This window comes from Procambarus clarkii, chromosome 14 (assembly GCF_040958095.1).
Source record: "Procambarus clarkii isolate CNS0578487 chromosome 14, FALCON_Pclarkii_2.0, whole genome shotgun sequence".
Taxonomy (NCBI): Eukaryota; Metazoa; Arthropoda; class Malacostraca; order Decapoda; family Cambaridae; genus Procambarus; species Procambarus clarkii.
In genome coordinates, this window is record NC_091163.1 from 10647757 (window position 1) to 10665596 (window position 17840).

Sequence of the window (17840 nt, forward strand, 5' to 3'; positions counted from 1 at the left end):
CTTATTTCCGGGTAACCCGAGAATTTGGTAAATGGAGGTTATTCAGTACAGTATTGTAAAATTTATAGCATCATGGATAAATAAACACTACGACGTTCAGTTAAGTCATCCACAGTAATACTCCACCACTTCATAAGACCAGGTATACAGTGATCCTCATTTGTTGTTGTATAGATATACAGTTTACAAATAAGTGTACTGTACGTGTATATAAAAATACATTCTTTCCTTTCTTACAGACTGTTATCACCCAGGTTTATACCTTAGCATATCTCCCAAGTTGTTGACATTCACTCCCTGCTTCCTCACTCATTCACTCACCATGTCCATTCACTCTCCCGGCCTTCCTCTCCTCTTAGCCTCTTGCTCACTGGAATACACACTCTTCAATAGTCAATCACCATCCATTCAACCTGACTAAACCACCTTTATTACACACACACCTCAAGCTTATGGTTTATTGACTTTAATATCCACAACTCTGCTTGATGTATAATTTCTTACTATATATACTCTCCTAATACTATACAATCTTGTCAGATTATCCATTTCTACAGTTTTCTTGATTTTTTATATATTGCATAATCTACAATGCAGGTATTACTCTGTCATGTAGCCCTCTGGCTGCATCTATTTCCATCTTGTTTTCTCTAATGAGGGATATTATTGCATCAGCCACTTTCCTCCTATAACTGATCCTACTCTTAACTTTGTACAAATAAATTATTTAGCCATTACACACATTCCATGTACTTATACAGATCATTCACATTTATTTCACAGGTACAAGTTCATTCTCTCCATCACAATAACTTATGTCCACATAAAATTTTGTAAGTCTTCTTTCACACACATGAATACAGTTTTAAGTAGTCTACATAACCCTTTCACTTAGTAAAAATAACTATCATCTGCACTCGTCAAATCTGCTCAACTAGTTCAGTATATTAGCCTATACATAAGTTTTACACCTTTCTTTAGCATTCTTATTTTAACCTACCTTATGATCTCAACCATGTATACATTTAGTAACCAGGATGATGGGGCACAGCCCTGATGTACACCTACATTGAAATCAAATTGGTTACTCATTATACTATTAATATACTCTTTACCTACAGAGTAATTTTTTACAACATTTAACAGTATTCTACCAACTTTATACATGCTCATCACTAAAGTTTTTCTCTATTTGTCATAGGTTTTTTCACTCCATAAATGACATGTACACCTCACAATCTTTCTCACATAACTTCTCTGCAAACTGTCTTTCCAGAAGTGTCTAATCTACATACCGTCTTCTATCTGGCTACCCACCTTGCTTTTTACTGATGAATAACTGTAATTTTGTGCATTCTTCTGTGCACTATCCTGCCGTGCACTGTGTCTATTACACCTAGTACATTAATGCCTCTATGATTCTTTCACTCAATATGTTCCTCCTCATTTGTATATGGCATAACACCGACAAAGCTTTTTACCAGTTCAGTCACTGTTTTGAAGGAGGCATGAGACTGGTGATGACCCCCCACACTGGCAAGGTTATAGCATTATTAATGCTTTCCAAAATTATTGTGCTTAATTTTTCATCCTGGCTCCTCGTTTAGTCTTTTTTTTTTTGTTTAATATTAATACTTACCTTTTACTCTCATTTTACTCTCATTATACTTTTTGTTCTCCTTGTCTCTCTCTCTCCCTACAACACTTAGGCTGGACGGTAGAGCGACGGTCTCGCTTCATGCAGGTCGGCATTCAATCTCCGACCGTCCAAGTGGTTGGGCACCATTCCTTTCCCTCGTCCCATCCCAAATCCTTATCCTGATCCCCCATGTAGTTGTAATGGCTTGATGCTTTCTTCTGATAGTTCCCTTCCCCTTCTCTTTCCCCCACTTCGTATCCTCTGAATCCATTTGTTTATTTTATTGCTCTTGCCACTTCCTCTCTTCTCTCAGTTTGTGCACCCCAGCATGCCATTCTTCGTTAGCATTCAATAACCATATTGAAGTATATACTGTACTGTCTATGTCAGTTCATTAAAAATGGCAAATGTTTTTAAAGGATACTGTAGTGATTAATACTACTGATAATATGTTGTCTGGTTACTAGATGTAGTAATCACTTTTAATTATATAGTTTTTATTGAACATTCTATAAAACTATACAATAATTTAAAAAAAAATCTTAGATAGAATATTAGAAATACTGTAGTTTCTGTTTCAATTGACTTCTTGTTAGATGAATTTGCCACTCCGTGTTCTACCCCGGACGAGCTTGAAACTATGTCGCCGCTTGATGGAGGAATGAACGGATCTACGAGAAAAACTTCACTGCCAGAATCACAGCCACAGATTTCTGAGTCTCTACTGCATGATAGGATGTATGACAAGTAAGTGCTGTGTTCTTCGGCAGTATTACATTAAAATTAAAGTAAATAGACATTCTAAAATAATTTTATGTTGACATTTATAGAATGTATTTATCTGTTCATCTGGTATATTCCTATCTTTCTATAAGAAATACATTTTTTATTAGTGGCTAATGGTTGGCTTTTTCATGTTATTTTAACAATACATATTTTGTTAAAGCTTGTGTTGTACAATGAAAATTAACAATTTGAAAATGGCTTTGAGAATACAATATATGTAATAAAGCACAAATATATAATAAGTTTAATGTCTCATAGAAGATTTTTTGTTTTAGGTATGACCTTCGATTGTGTGATATGCAGGTATTAGTAGGAAAAGTTCGAGATAATTGGCGGTTTGCTTATGTCAAAGGAACAGGTATGTGTGTGAAGTTTAATTTATTGTTTTGTTAGTTTCCAGCTGAATTCTGTTTTCTCATGCATATATGGTGTTTAGTAAGTAATGGTAATGACTTCCCTACAGACATAATAACATAGGATAAAAACCCCACACTTGTGTATTTGTAAAATTTATGTAAGGATTTACACAAAATCTCCTGAGTGCTTTGTCAAGGTCAGAGTGCATGATTAGGACGGGACTTTATCTAAGAGTATTTTCATTTTTTCTCGTATCATTCCAATTCAGTTAAGCAAAGTGTACTCGCCGGGCTTTATTTAAGAGGTTACAGAATTTGTGACCTGTCTTACCTAGAAACCGAAAGAACAACAATTTGTTCGTCAGGTCACTGTGACTCTACACCCTGAACGTTAGTTCACTCTGAAACCTGACGTTGTACGTCAGGTCACTGTGACGTTACACTTTGTACTGTATACAAAATAGTAACAGGAATTGAGAAAATAGAGGATGAGGATTTGTTTAAATCTGTTACTTCAAGAACAAGAGGTCATAGATTCAAGCTAAGAAAACAAAGGTGCTGAAAAAATATAAGAAAGGGCTCTTTTTGTAAACAGTGGTAGACAATTGGAACAAGACGACGAGTCACAATAACATGGCTGAAGATATAAAGACTAAACCACACACCAGAAGATGAGGAGACGAAGACATTTCGGTCATCCTGGACCTTTCGCCTTGCTCTTACCTTCTTCTAGGAATTCCCCCCCACCCCCCTCCTCACCTCTCCACCTCTCTCTCTTGCCTTACTTAATGCACGTGCCTCCCTCACTCCCTTCACAATCGCCTTGATAATGGTCCAGGACGGAGCGAAACATCGTCGTCTCCTCATCTTCTGGTGTGTGGTTTAGTCTTCGATTGGAACAAGCTAAGTGAGAAGGCAGAAGGCCAAAACCATCGGCATTTTAAAAGTATAAATTACCACGAGTACTGTGAAGATGAGTCCCCCATGTAGTGTGGCTCTCATCTTGTAACCATAAACAGGTAATCATCCGAAGCGCTGGGTGGACAGCGCTTCAGATTCGTAGTCCTGAAGTTCCGGGTTTGATCCCCGGTGGAGGCGGAGACAATTGGGCAAAATGTTTCTTTCATCCTGATGCCCCTGTTACCTATCAGTAAATAGGTACCTGGGAATTATTCAGCTGCTACGGGCTGTTTTATAGGGGTGTGTAACAAAAAGGAGGCCTGGTCGAGGACCGGGCCGAGTGGGCGCTAAGCCTCGAAATCATCTCAAGATAATCTCAAGATAAGGGGTATAACTGGCTGACCCCTCACAGTGTTCAAGAGAGAGAACTTGATAAACACCTTAAAAGGATACCTGATCAACCAGACTGTGACTCATATGTCAGGCTGCGAGCAGCTGCGTCCAACAGCTTGGGTGACCAGTCCAGTAATGAGGAGGCCTAGTAGAGGTCTGGGCCATGGGAATGCTAAACCCCGAAATCATCTCAAGGTAACCTCAAAGTAAGGTACATAGTATACATCTGTTTACTAAGGCCTAAGTAGGAATCTAGGGCTCTCAGGATTTTTGGCCAATGTGGTGGACAATCACCATAGCCATCTAGTAATGTAATATGTAATCAGACACCTGTCGTGACGTGTAAAATGATCTGGACTGCAAAATCATCTCCAGGCAACCCACTCAATCATCACGGGTGACTAGAGCAGTGCAAGCAATAATGATGCCATGTTGGTCTAGGTTTTTGACACAAATTTGAAGTTCCGGTCCCTGTTCTGAGACGTCAAATATTGTTCACAGCCTTTTATTGTTTTCATTATATTAAGGTCTGGATTTTTTAGGGTTACACTACATTTTACAAGAAATTAGTATTGTTATAGTGAAATACAGTATGTAAACTGATTTTTTATTTGCTTTTCCCAAAGGTCACATGCACGTGTTAGATCGGTTTAGCATCAACTTGCAACTTGAGCGGCGTGTGGTAGTAATGCCAGATGCACAGCAGCAGTGGCCAAGTGCTACTCTAGCTGGCACATTACCAAGACTGGTTCTGCATGTCAATGAACAGAAAATACAAGCTCTACGCACTATGGTGTCAACGTTTTATGATGACCAGCCAGTTGAAATAGCAAGGTTAGTTACTATATTACCTTTTAATTTAAGAGTATATAGAGTCACAGGGTGCCATAGAAGTGGGTAACCTCTTGTATTTCTTGAACTCCCTTTTAGTAAACATGGATTTGGAATAAGAATAGTAGTCTTTAATATTTTGTTTAATTTTTAACAGCTTCACCCTTCATTTCTGTACTCTCCTGGAGAATTTAAGTTGTCCTAAATAATACACAAATGACACATGATATGCTTTGAATAGCAACACAAAATGCAAACACACCAGATACATTATGACACTGGAACCCCGCTCTAATGTAATTCTGTACATCATGTAGAGTCTTTTTTTTTTACAACAATTATTATTTATATTATCAGGAACAATAGAATGTGTTTTTGAGAATTTTGTAATATAGTTTTATAATAAAAATAGGCTTTGAACTCTTTTAGAAAACTTGTATCTATGCATGAACATTAGTTGCTCCCTATGATAAAATCAAGCTGGGCCCAGAGGACAGGATCTGCATAGTGAGGGCCCTGCAACATAACATCGGCTCACAGCATCAGTTATAATGAGCCCTACAGGTTATTCTGGTGCTAGGAAGCACTGGAGAAAATTTAGTTCAGCTTTTCAGTGACCCTATTGAGAAATTAGATGAGAACTTAAAGCCCCTCCAAGTTTTCTGTTGGGTCAAATACGACTGCTGAATAGTGTTCTGGTAGCTATTAGTTAACACCTTTTGGTCACAACTCTCGCCAACCACCAGGAGGCACCTATGCCACAACACAGTAACTCAGTCTGAACTAGTCACATAGTTCCTGATGCGAAGACTTGTCCTTTTTGACAACTGACAGTCACAACAGACATACACTGTGACTCACGGATGGCAAACGGCACTATGGCCTTCATGAATAACACAGACCAGACTTACAGACACCCAGACCTGACTTGTGACTCGCAATTGGGGGAAGGCATAGCAGCCTTTGTAAACAGCATGACGTAGGAAAGCAAGACGACCTCCCTGCATACTCATGTTCTGAGGATCTCTTGTCATAAAGCGATAACTGAATAAGACATAAAACTTAAGAAAGGTTCATCAGACCTGCAGAGCACTACCTGAAAAATTATACATGTCCCAGAGAGTCCAATAATGAATGGTAAAGAAATGCAAACATGCCAGAAGCAGATGATTACTTGGGGTGGGGTGGGGGGAGAAGGCAGCTGGCCTAATGCCACATAGTGCCTTCCTTGACAGGCAAGCAGTCTTGGATGTCTAAGCAGGACATCACAGAGTAGAATGTTTTGAATATAGCAAATTTCTGCAAATGGTAAGCTCAAGGATGAACCTATGGTTAAGTGAATTTCTCCACTGCAAAGCATCTGATTAATTAAGACGTGCTTTAGCATAGATAAATTAATCTATGATAGATTAATCATAGATAAATAGTAGCATGTAGAGATCGGTCCTGAATAATGATGGCCCCTTGTAATATGATGGGATTTGGCATAAACATTTTGGGAGGAGGACATTATCGTTGTGTCTATAATGTCCAGGAAGGACATTATAGTAGTGTCTTCAGAAATACAGCACTGTACTGTAAAAGAAATCTGGATATTCATATGCAGCAGTAGTGCCTACCAGGCTATCTCTAACTGATGCTGTGATGACACTATGATATGTTCACAACATGAAATTTCCATACATGAAGATTGTCAGAGACTGAAGGTGTCCATGGAACACCTCCAGTTGACTTCTGCGTGAGGAGCAGATAGACTAGGCTGGGAGGCCTGCGGAACCAGGCCTTAAACCAATGCTAAACTGGCTATAGAGAGCAAGTGAGATCACATAGCTTGCAAGGGTCTCCAACTTCTTCAGAACTAGTAACAGAATTGGAACTGTAAGAAAGATACAAGTCCACCATAAACATATCCTGATCATGGAACTGTGGTCACATACATTGTAAACCATGTGGATGAAAAACATCCACTTGGGGAAGGGTAAACTTACTACATATTGAGTTAAAGGAGGATCCACCTGATTGCGACCCAGAGCAAACTGACCGAGGCAAAGAGAGGATGTTTGCTAAGACACTTGGCACCCAGAGAAAATGAACAACTGTGAGGACTAAACCCTAGGTAGCCAGACAAGAAGCTAAGGCCAGATTACACCACCATATAAGAAAAGACCAGAAGTAACTTTTCCTTTTGAGGCAGTGCATTACCATTTTGTTAAAGTACAGCAGAAGTGCTTAGACTTTGGGTAGAAAGATGCATTTTGCCTTTATTCATACTTTCTGCATTGTCTGAACATGGATGTGTGCTTGCATCAATGAAGGAGACCAGTCCCCCAGGCCAACACGGTGAGAACTGGAGGCAAACCCCTACTCTTATTGTGTGCATTGGTTTTTAGCTTGAGAAATAGACCTGGAAGCCTCCAGGGAACTAAACTCCCTTAAAGCCTCCAGAAGTACTGCAAGATCACTAACCAGCCAATAGAAAAAATGGCTAAATAAACCTATCTAAGCTCTATCTCGTAAAGTGAAAGATTGGATAAATAGACTGCTTATTTACATAAGAATGATAAATAACATGTATAAATTTAGATGATTTGTTCAATTTCTAGGCAAATTTTTTCAGTGATAAATGGTGGAAGACAGGCAGCAGTGTCAGCATCAGTTGTCTATCTACTTTCCTTGCATTGTTTACACATAGGAACATGAAATGAGAGAAAATGAATTTTTTTTTCCTTGAGAATCCATTAAAAAACAGAGTTATCAGTGTTGAGTGATGTGTGAAAGTGTCTCGCCTCCAACCTAACCTGGGGCCAGATTCACGAAGCAGTTACGTAAGCACTTACGAACCTGTACATCTTTTCTCAATCTTTGGCGGCTTTGTTTACAATTATTAACAGTTAATGAGCTCCAAAGCACCAGGGGGCTGTTTATAACAATAACAACAGTTGATTGGGTAATTTTCAAGCTTGTAAACTGTTTAATAAATGTAACCAAAGCCGTCAAAGATTGAGGAAAGATGTACACGTTTGTACGTACTTGCGTAAGCGCTTCGTGAATCAGGCCCCCTGGTTTCGTCAGTTATCCAGTCTTTCAGTTATAGCTATCAGGTTGCACCGAGCACTTCATACAAATTAAATGTATTGAATATTAATAAATCAGAGAAGGTCATTTCATTTTATTTAATGGTATATTTTTCTGTAGACTGATGCCCCTCCATCATCTCATGAAAGTTGTATTGAATGTAGGGTATTGATAAGGATGACTATATATCCTCTTCCCTCTTTCTTAATGCAGTCATTGTTTTACCCATTTATGTTAAAATATAATAAATGCCTATACTGTATTGAGGAAATTAAATACAATTTAAATAGTTATGAAGATGATCCATATTTAACTCTTAATATTCCCTAAACAAATTTCAACCAATTTTTAAAAACTCACTCCTACCGTGCATAGGATATATGCATAATTATAACACCCCAATTCTTGATCTAGGTCATTGATTTTCTGTCATCTATGCTAAAAAAAATCCTATTTTAGGATTACATGTACTGTATTAACTTTATTATTAATGTCAAACAGGAAAGATTCTACTGAGTATAATAATAGCATAAGCAGCTCAAGTCGGTCCAGCACACTAATGTCCATTGATGACCATGTTGACAAGGACTCTAGTAAAGAACCATCATCGCCGACAGATGATGGAAAGCTTCTAGTTGTACAGTTCACAGTGGATAAATTGTCTTTGGAGGTGAGATCAGTTTTTTGTATTTGGTATCTTGCATATTCTATCTTGGAACTTTATTTCTTGACAGTATTGATTGGTTAAGTGTATTAGACAGTAAGAATTGGAATGTAGTAAGTTACTAATATGGAACTGATAAGTTTTTAACAATTGGAAAACATGATGAATGAAAATGTGCACTGTGTTCTCTTTCAAATGTAACTTGTTCTTTCAGAATACCGATTGCATCATAATTCGTCACTTATTAATTGTCCAGACACTAGTTACAGTACTGACCCTTCCCCCTTCCCCACAAGCCCTTCTTATAAATCTTGAATTATGTTTCTTGCAGATTTCAGGGTTGTGAGTCTGGGTTTTCAGACTTTGATGGACATATGCTACTGTCACTGTCTGCTGTGTTAAATTTTGTTGTTATCCACAGGTGATATTTTTGTCATTAAACATCTGTGTCAGCTGAGCTGTCCACCAGATAGAAGCAGCCTATCAGGCTGCATCTATCCTATGTTTAGACACCTTATGGTAATGGCTATTGTAGTCTTTAACTTTAGCTGGTGCTGTGGCAAGATGGGATGTTGAGGGTGGTTTTGTTATAGTTTTCAGAGCTTTGTTTGATTATTAGCTGATTATGAAACATTTCCAATGGAATGATGTCCAAACCACACATCAGAAAATGAAGAAACAACGATGTTTCGGTCCATCCTGGACCATTATCAAGTCATTTTGAATGTTTTGTAAATGTCATTTTAAGGTTGGTTCATCTTAACAGGGTAATGTGTAATTACCCAAGTGTAGTTACAGGATGAGAGCTACGTTCGTGGCTTCCCATCTTCCCAGTATTCTTTGTCATATGACACATTGAAACTAATGATGCTTTTGGAATCCACTGCCTTCTCACTTAGCTTGTTCCAACTATCTTCCACTGTTTGCAAAAGAAAAAGTTAATATTTTTTGGCACCTTTGTTTCCTTAGCTTGAATCTATGACATATTGTTCTTGTAGTTGCCACTTTCAGGAATTTCTCTATCAATTTTGTCTATTCTTGTTACTATTTTGTATGTTGTGTTCGTATTGCCTTTTTTTTCTTCAGTTTTCTAGATTTGGTATATTTAATGCTTCTAGCCTCTCTTCGTAACTCTTGTTGTCCAGTTCTGGAAGGGAGTCTGTAGCATGCCTTTGTAGGGACTTCAGTACCCCCTACAACACAGTAGAAATCAGGGTAAATGGCAGAGGAGCAAAAGAGAGACATCTGCCCAGCTTAAGGACAACAAGCAGATGAACACGAGACCAGATTCTCTATAGCACTCTCATTGTGTTTGTAAAGTTATAGAATGTGTGTGTGGATCAGACTTGTTTGCTTAACCCTTGTCTGGTGGATATTAGGGCACTAAAGTGGTAACCCCAGAGTCTATTTCACACCAGTGTTTCCCCAGACAGGGTGTAAACAAACTGTGACGTTCGCGTTCAAGCTACCAGCATACCTTCCGTCTGACTCAGAGGCATGGTTTGCACAGGTAGAGGCCTACTTTGAGGCTTACAAGGTAACCAAGGATGCAGAGCAATATCCACTCCGACTGCATTGCCTCCAGACACCCTTCAGGAGGAACAAGCTGTGGTTATGACACTGCCAACCACAGATTCACTGCCCTGAAGACTGCTCTCCTCGCTGCAGCCAAGGTATGTAGAGGCTGCCAGTGTGACCTCACCAATAGTAGTTATTGAAGCCTCAGGATCAGACACCATCCCAAATGCTCCAGCAAATGCAGCTCTTGCTATGGCAGGCAAGTGGAGCATGTGACAATGATATGCTCTGGATTCTGATAATATAAAGCTTGCCCTTACATATTCGCATGCTACTCCTTGCCCGGAGCGATGACATGACATCAGAACGCCTGGCAAGAATAGCAGACCAAATCCATAGTGCATCAGGCAACTCATTCTGGTCGGGAAATACCTTTCCCTCTGACCACTCGACAGTGACAACCCAAATGAACAGCCAACACCTCAATGCTATTCAGAGCTGCCAACAGTGCAAGAAAGTTTCTGACACCCACCACAACTAAGAACCTTCAAGAATTCCTGGGTGTGGTTAATTTTTACCATATGTTTATCCTACACTGTTCTGACATCCTGAAACTTTTATATGTCCTCCAGTGTGAGTGTAAGCAGGTGTCCAAGGTACCCTTGCCATGGTCACCAGAGGCAGAGGTAGCATTCACCAACCTTAAGCAGGAGCTAGCTCAACTCATTCTCCTCGCCCATCCAGTGTTCGATGCTCCAACTCGACTCTCAACGGATGCCCCCAACACTGCTATAGGAGTGGTACTCCATCAATTTATTGACGACACCCGGCGACCCATTGCTTTCTTTTCAGCAACCTTAACACCGGCAGAGACAAAATACAGCACATTTGACAGGGAAATCCTTGCTATATATGCAGCCATTCAACACTTCAGGCATTTTCTCGAGGGATGTGACTTCCATGTTCTCACCCACCACAAACCCCTGGCTGATGCCATGGCAGCAAAAGGAGATTCCCACTCACCGCAAGTCACTCGACATTTGAACTACATATCCCAATTCACGACTGACATCAGGCACGTGAAGGGGGACTTAGAATATCGTCGCTGCTGCCCTCTCTCGACTTGGCTTGTTTGCACTTTTTCTCGGGACGACCCACATCAATTACGCCGGAATTGCTAGAGCCCAGCGACATGGTCCAGAACTCCTACACACCTTTTCCTCAGCATTTAGGCTCGTCGACGTACTTGTGCCTAATTCCGAGGTTACTATCACATGGGACACGTCTCTCAGTGGCATCCTACAGCCATATATTCCAATGACCCATCGGCGGAGGATCTTCATGGCTCTCCACTCCTTGGCTAACTAGGGCATCTGAGCTACACTGCGCCTTCTGACCAAATGGGTGGTATGGCCAGGAATCAACACTGATATTCGAAGCTGGGCTTGCAACTGCCTCCAACTTCAGCAATCAAAGAAACATCGACACATACATTTGCCTCTTCAAACCTTTCCGTTATCATCGGCCAGATTTGAAGTAGTGCATGTGGATATCGTCGGTCCATTTCCTCGATCCGGTGGGTGCTATTCATGTGTATTGACCACTTCTCCAGATGGCCTGAGGCAGTTTCTATGGTGAAGATGACAGCTGAGTCGGTAGTTCTGGCTTTCCTTCATGGGTGGGTCTCCCGTTTTGGAGCCCCCTGCAACGATTATCACTGACCAGGGTCAACAATTTGAGTCACACTTGTGGACTCAAATTGTCGAACTCTTGCCGTTCCTGGGTACCATACACATCCACACTATGGTCTACCATCCTCAGGCTAACAGGATGGTTGAACGGTTTCACTGCCAGCTGAAGACGGCTGTAAGGGCATATCCAGACCCGACTTCATGGATCGACAACCTTCCTTTGGTACTCCTCAGCATCCGTTTGGAAACTACAGAAAACTGGGTTCTCAGCGGCTGACCTGGTATATGGTTCTGATCTCCACCTTCCTGGTGATCTGATCAGTCCAACACCATATAATGAGCTGATGGTCACGTAGGCCTTCATGGGGCAGCTTCGGAGGGCGATGTCACAGATTCATCCTATGCCGTCTCGTCACTTGTCTACATGCCCTACATACATACCCTAGGACGTTCTGTCTGCTAGCCACGTGTTTCTGAAGTTTAACGCGGTGCATCAGCTGCTATGGCAGCCATACAAGGGACCTTTCTGAATGCTGTTGAGAAATCCAAAAAACATTATTATCTGCTGTCGGGGTGCTGAAGTGGTTGCTTCAATTGAGCGGGTGAAAGCAGCACATTTCGACACCATGCCAGCAGGGGCGGCCCCCAGCTGCTGCTGTGGAGGAGGTCTAGTACCAATACCATAAAACTGAATCCCCACCATCAGCGGACCCTTTTCCTGAAGATGTACGTACCGATTTCTTTCATCTTCTGGTACCATCTCCAGATCCAAGCCTTGCAGCGCCTGCTGATGGCCGACAGCGAAGTCAACATGGAGGGTCGCACGGGACGCAACGTACACCACCCTGCCCGATTCCTGGACTCTGGTACCTCGTCGTCTGAAGGGGGGGGGGGGGGGGCGAGTACTGTTGTGACTTCACTACCCCCTACAACACACGGCAGAGATCAGAGAAAACTGCAGAGGAGCAAAGGAGAGACAACTGACTAGCAACAGGAAAAGGAACAGATAAACATGAGACCGGACTCTCACATCCTCCTTTTGTTTGTACAGTTATAGAATATGTGTGTAGATCAGAGACTTGTGTTTGCTTAACTTTTGTCTGGTGGATATTAGGGCACCAAACCTTTGAACCCTTTCCAGTTTATTGATGTGCTTCTTGAGATAAGGGCCCCATACAACTGCTTCATATTACAATTTTGGTCTCAAAAAAGTTGTGAACAGTTTCTTTAGTATTTCACCATTTATGTATTTAAAATAGATTCTGAAGTTGGAAAGCATAACCTATGCTCCTCGCACAATGTCCTTTGTGTGTTCCTCTTATGACAGTTTACTATCCAGAATCACTTCTAGAGATCTTTCTTTGTTAGAGATCTGTGTTGATCTTTGATCTCCCACTTGCATCCTACCTTGTGCAAGGGTCAAGAGCAAATTTGTGCTGGCTCATTGTAGATAGAGATTGCCACAGGATCGTGTTGTACCTGTTGTGTTCCTTGGGTGCAAGTGCCAGAAGGTTAAGGTAGCCATGAGATACCACTCAGAAAAGAGTGTTTCATTAGATTCATTGCTTTGTTTTTTATCCCCTCCCCAAAGCAATTTACACACTACATCCTTTAATAAGTACTGTACTAGTTTCCTTACCATGAATTTTAGTAACTTGATTTCTTAATACTGATACTAAGACTATAGTTACAAGAATACAAAACATACTCTATAAGTTCATTAACACTAGCAATGTGGTCATATATTACCAAATATGTTTAAAGGAATTCCTGCTCCCTAAATATAAAATATATTTACTTGAATGTTTAAATGCATGATATATATGAGAGAGACGAGTGAGAGATGTGTTAGAATAGGTAAGTATATTAAAATATTTTGTAATGATTAAAAATTTTTGATAACACGTAGGTCATTTAAGATAATGAATTCTATTATATTTTATCTTAATGGTGTTCTTTTTCAATTGTGTTTAGTTGCAGTCACGGGGAAGAAGCATAGCGGAGCTGCAGGTCACTGGTGTCCGTGCACACTTGAACAAACGTCCATTTGATAGTACAGCCACTCTGAGTGTCCATTCCTTACTTCTTGTGGATGCTTTACAAACCTTTGGACCTGACTTTGAGCTCTTAGTTGCAAGTCATAAACATGTGAGGTACGTTTTAGGCCATATGAACATTAACCCCATTAACTGTGCAGGCTATTTTAATGTATTGTCTGTCATGCACAAGAAACAAATTGGTCTGAAAATTATTTTTTCTTTTGACGGACACATGCACCCGCACTAAAATGTGTATGCTTTTTACAGTTTTCTTACCTCAATTTTCGTGCTACGTTGTTTATTTTGGTTTCAAATTGTTCACAATTGTAAGGCGCACATTTTATAACCAATCCTATACAGATCGGAAGGAAAATTAATTTTTAACAAATATTTAAATTGTGGACGCAACATGCGTCCCCACCCAAGATCCGTACATTTATTTATGGACGCAACATGCATCCCCGCCCAGGCAAAGTGTATTGTATGCTATTGAAAGTAAGGACCCTATTGTTATTGGACCGTGCAGTGTCCTGATGACAGGTTTTATATAAAAATTTTAATACATTTAATGTATGTAGTGTTTTGTCTGTGTCTGGCAGTCAGAATTGGCATAGCTGGATTAAAATGTTTACAAAACATTTGTCAGTAGATGCTTCCTGTAGTCTTGGCTGAAAAAAATTCCCTAGGCATTTGTTCTCGTGTTGTGATTTTTATGGGACCTGTGCTTGTGATCATTACTATTCAGGTGGGTTGAGAGGCTTGCTGGCTGGCTTGTCTGCTCTTGGGTTTGGCTGGTTCACATGATAGTAGGAATGGTGTGTGATTATAATCCTGGGCTTTTTGGGGCACTTTTATTTTTCTGGCCTTGTGGGCATGCTTAAATATGTTTACAGCAGAAGGGATTATAATTTACCAGAATTCTGTGTAACCCAGATCCCACTCAATTGAATTTTGTTACTGACGGCTAATTTATTTATATTTAGTATAATTTTTCTTAAAATTTGTTTCATTTTGCAGCATGGATAGCGTGAGTGGAAGTATTTTGGACAGTGAGCCGTGTTCGCCCACATCACCCGCTTCTCCAGACCACAATGCTTTATTTAAGCCAACTTCTCCTGTAACCATTAGTCGTGCTATTTCATCATATGCAGCTTCCAGAGGTAATTGGTAATATCCCATGTTTTTTCTGTGGAGAGCCCCTTCGGCTCCCCGGAGCTATACCGGGCTGATGTGTATATATTAGACCATGGCAACAGTCAGTCGAAGGAGTTCTAAGCCTATGGGTTATCTTGAGGTTATCTTGAGATGATTTCGGGGCTTTTTAGTGTCCCCACGGCACGGTCCTCGACCAGGCCTCCACCCCCAGGAAGCAGCCCGTGACAGTTGACTAACACCCAGGTACCTATTTACTGCTAGGTAACAGGGACATAGAGTGAAAGAAACTCTGCCCATTGTTTCTCGCCAGCGTGATCCTGTGGTCCCGGGTTCGATCCCGGGACCACAGGATCACAAGTCCAGCGTGCTGTCCACTCGGCCGACCGGCTCCCGGAAAAAAGGGGACCAGAGCCAGGACCTGGTGCCCTCAAGAGAGGCACGAGGAGCAATGGTCTAAAGACACCACCATGTAATTGGAAGTAGTAGTTGTGAGAATCAGGTGGCTATTCCACCCTACATTCTTAGGCTGATGCTAGAGGCAACGGTCGTGTGCTTTGGCTCCAGAGTTCTGGAGGCTCCTGAGGCTCCCCGGCATCCCTCCCTCCCTCTGGTCGGCATTTTTTCGCGCATTTTTACATCCAGCCTAAGAACTTAGGGTGGATAGCTGGCGTGTGGGGTCTGGGGCTCCCCCTTCCCCCCTCCAGGGGAGGGGGGAGCTGTGCAGACAGCGGCGCGATGACATGTGACATCATGATCATTTGCTCGTTTCGTTTTGGGGAGTTTTATCCACTTGTTTGGCTTTTAGTAGCAATATTTTCACCAGAATAGAGATTTGTTTTGGGATGCTTACCTTTCTGGGTGCCTGACCCGGTCGATGGCAGACATAGAATGCTTCCAACCACATGGGGGCTTCTATAGGCCATTTCTCCCCTTGCTTCTTGGGGGGATGGGGGGGGCCAGGTTCTGGCCTTGATTCCCAGTAGGCCCAAAGAACTCCATACACATGACTGATGCCAAACATAAGAACATAAGAACATAAGAACAAAGGTAACTGCAGAAGGCCTATTGGCCCATACGAGGCAGCTCCTATTCTATAACCACCCAATCCCACTCATATACTTGTCCAACCCGTGCTTGAAACAATCGAGGGACCCCACCTCCACAATGTTACGCGGCAATTGGTTCCACAAATCAACAACCCTGTTACTGAACCAGTATTTACCCAAGTCTTTCCTAAATCTAAACTTATCCAATTTATATCCATTGTTTCGTGTTCTGTCCTGTGTTGATACTTTTAATACCCTATTAATATCCCCCCGGTTATGTCCATTCATCCACTTGTAAACCTCTATCATGTCACCCCTAACTCTTCGCCTTTCCAGTGAATGCAACTTAAGCTTTGTTAATCTTTCTTCATATGAAAGATTTCTAATTTGGGGAATTAACTTAGTCATCCTACGCTGGACACGTTCAAGTGAATTTATATCCATTCTATAATATGGCGACCAAAACTGAACTGCATAATCTAAATGGGGCCTAACTAGAGCAAGATATAGCTTGAGAACCACACCAGGTGTCTTGTTACTAACGCTGCGATTAATAAATCCAAGTGTCCGATTTGCCTTATTACGAACATTTATGCATTGATCCTTTTGTTTTAAATTCTTACTAATCATAACTCCCAGATCCCTTTCGCAATCCGACTTCGCAATCACAACACCATCTAGCTCGTATCTTGTAACTCTATCATCATTACCTAACCTCAGAACTTTACATTTATCAGCATTAAACTGCATCTGCCAATCCTTTGACCATTTCAAAACCCTATCTAGATCAACTTGAAGTGATAGTGAGTCCTCCTCCGAATTAATTTCCCTACCGATTTTCGTATCATCGGCAAATTTGCAAATGTTGCTACTCAAACCTGAATCTAAATCATTTATATATATTATAAACAACAGAGGTCCCAGGACAGAGCCTTGAGGCACTCCACTTACAACATTTTCCCACTCTGACTTGATTCCATTTATACTAACTCTCTGTTTCCTTTGGTATAGCCATGCCCTAATCCAGCTTAATATAGCACCCCCAATACCATGAGACTCTATTTTTTTAATCAGTCTTTCATGTGGCACTGTATCAAAAGCTTTGCTAAAGTCAAGGTATACAACATCGCAATCCTTACCACTATCAACTGCCTCAACAATGCTAGAATAAAAAGATAACAAATTTGTTAAACATGAACGGCCATTTATAAAACCATGTTGCGACTCAATTATTAATTTATGTTTTTCAAGATGAAGACGAATTTTATTTGCTATTATAGATTCGAGTAACTTTCCCACAATAGACGTTAGGCTAATTGGTCGATAGTTAGACGCAAGTGATCTATCTCCTTTCTTAAAAACTGGTATCACATTAGCAACTTTCCAAAACTCTGGCACTCTGCCTGACTCTATTGATTTATTAAATATGGTTGACAGTGGGTCACAAAGCTCCTCTTTGCATTCTTTAAGCACCCTAGCAAACACTTCATCCGGCCCTGGGGATTTGTTTGGTTTGAGTTTTACTATTTGTTTAAGAACATCCTCCCTGGTAACTGCTAAACTCGTCAACCTGTCCTCGTCCCCACCCACATAGACTTGTTCGGCTGAAGGCATATTGTTAAGTTCCTCTTTAGTAAATACAGATACAAAATATTTATTAAAAATACTACTCATCTCTTCATCACTATCTGTTATTTGACCTGTCTCAGTTTTTAATGGACCTATCCTTTCCCTAGTCTTAGTACGA

At 40.8% G+C, this 17840-nt stretch overlaps 1 protein-coding gene across 8 annotated transcripts in view; it reads left to right on the forward strand.

Moving 5' to 3' along the window:
- Vps13D (vacuolar protein sorting 13D) overlaps positions 1-17840 on the forward strand; it is a 249867-nt gene that overhangs the window by 21708 nt on the left and 210319 nt on the right. For all 8 annotated transcript variants that reach the window (XM_069324372.1, XM_069324377.1, XM_045763846.2 and 5 more), the window contains exons 13-18: positions 2236-2386; positions 2701-2783; positions 4701-4908; positions 8482-8650; positions 13828-14006; positions 14910-15052. In XM_069324372.1, coding sequence (XP_069180473.1) covers positions 2236-2386; positions 2701-2783; positions 4701-4908; positions 8482-8650; positions 13828-14006; positions 14910-15052 — 933 coding nt within the window. The remainder of the gene's footprint in view (positions 1-2235; positions 2387-2700; positions 2784-4700; positions 4909-8481; positions 8651-13827; positions 14007-14909; positions 15053-17840) is intronic.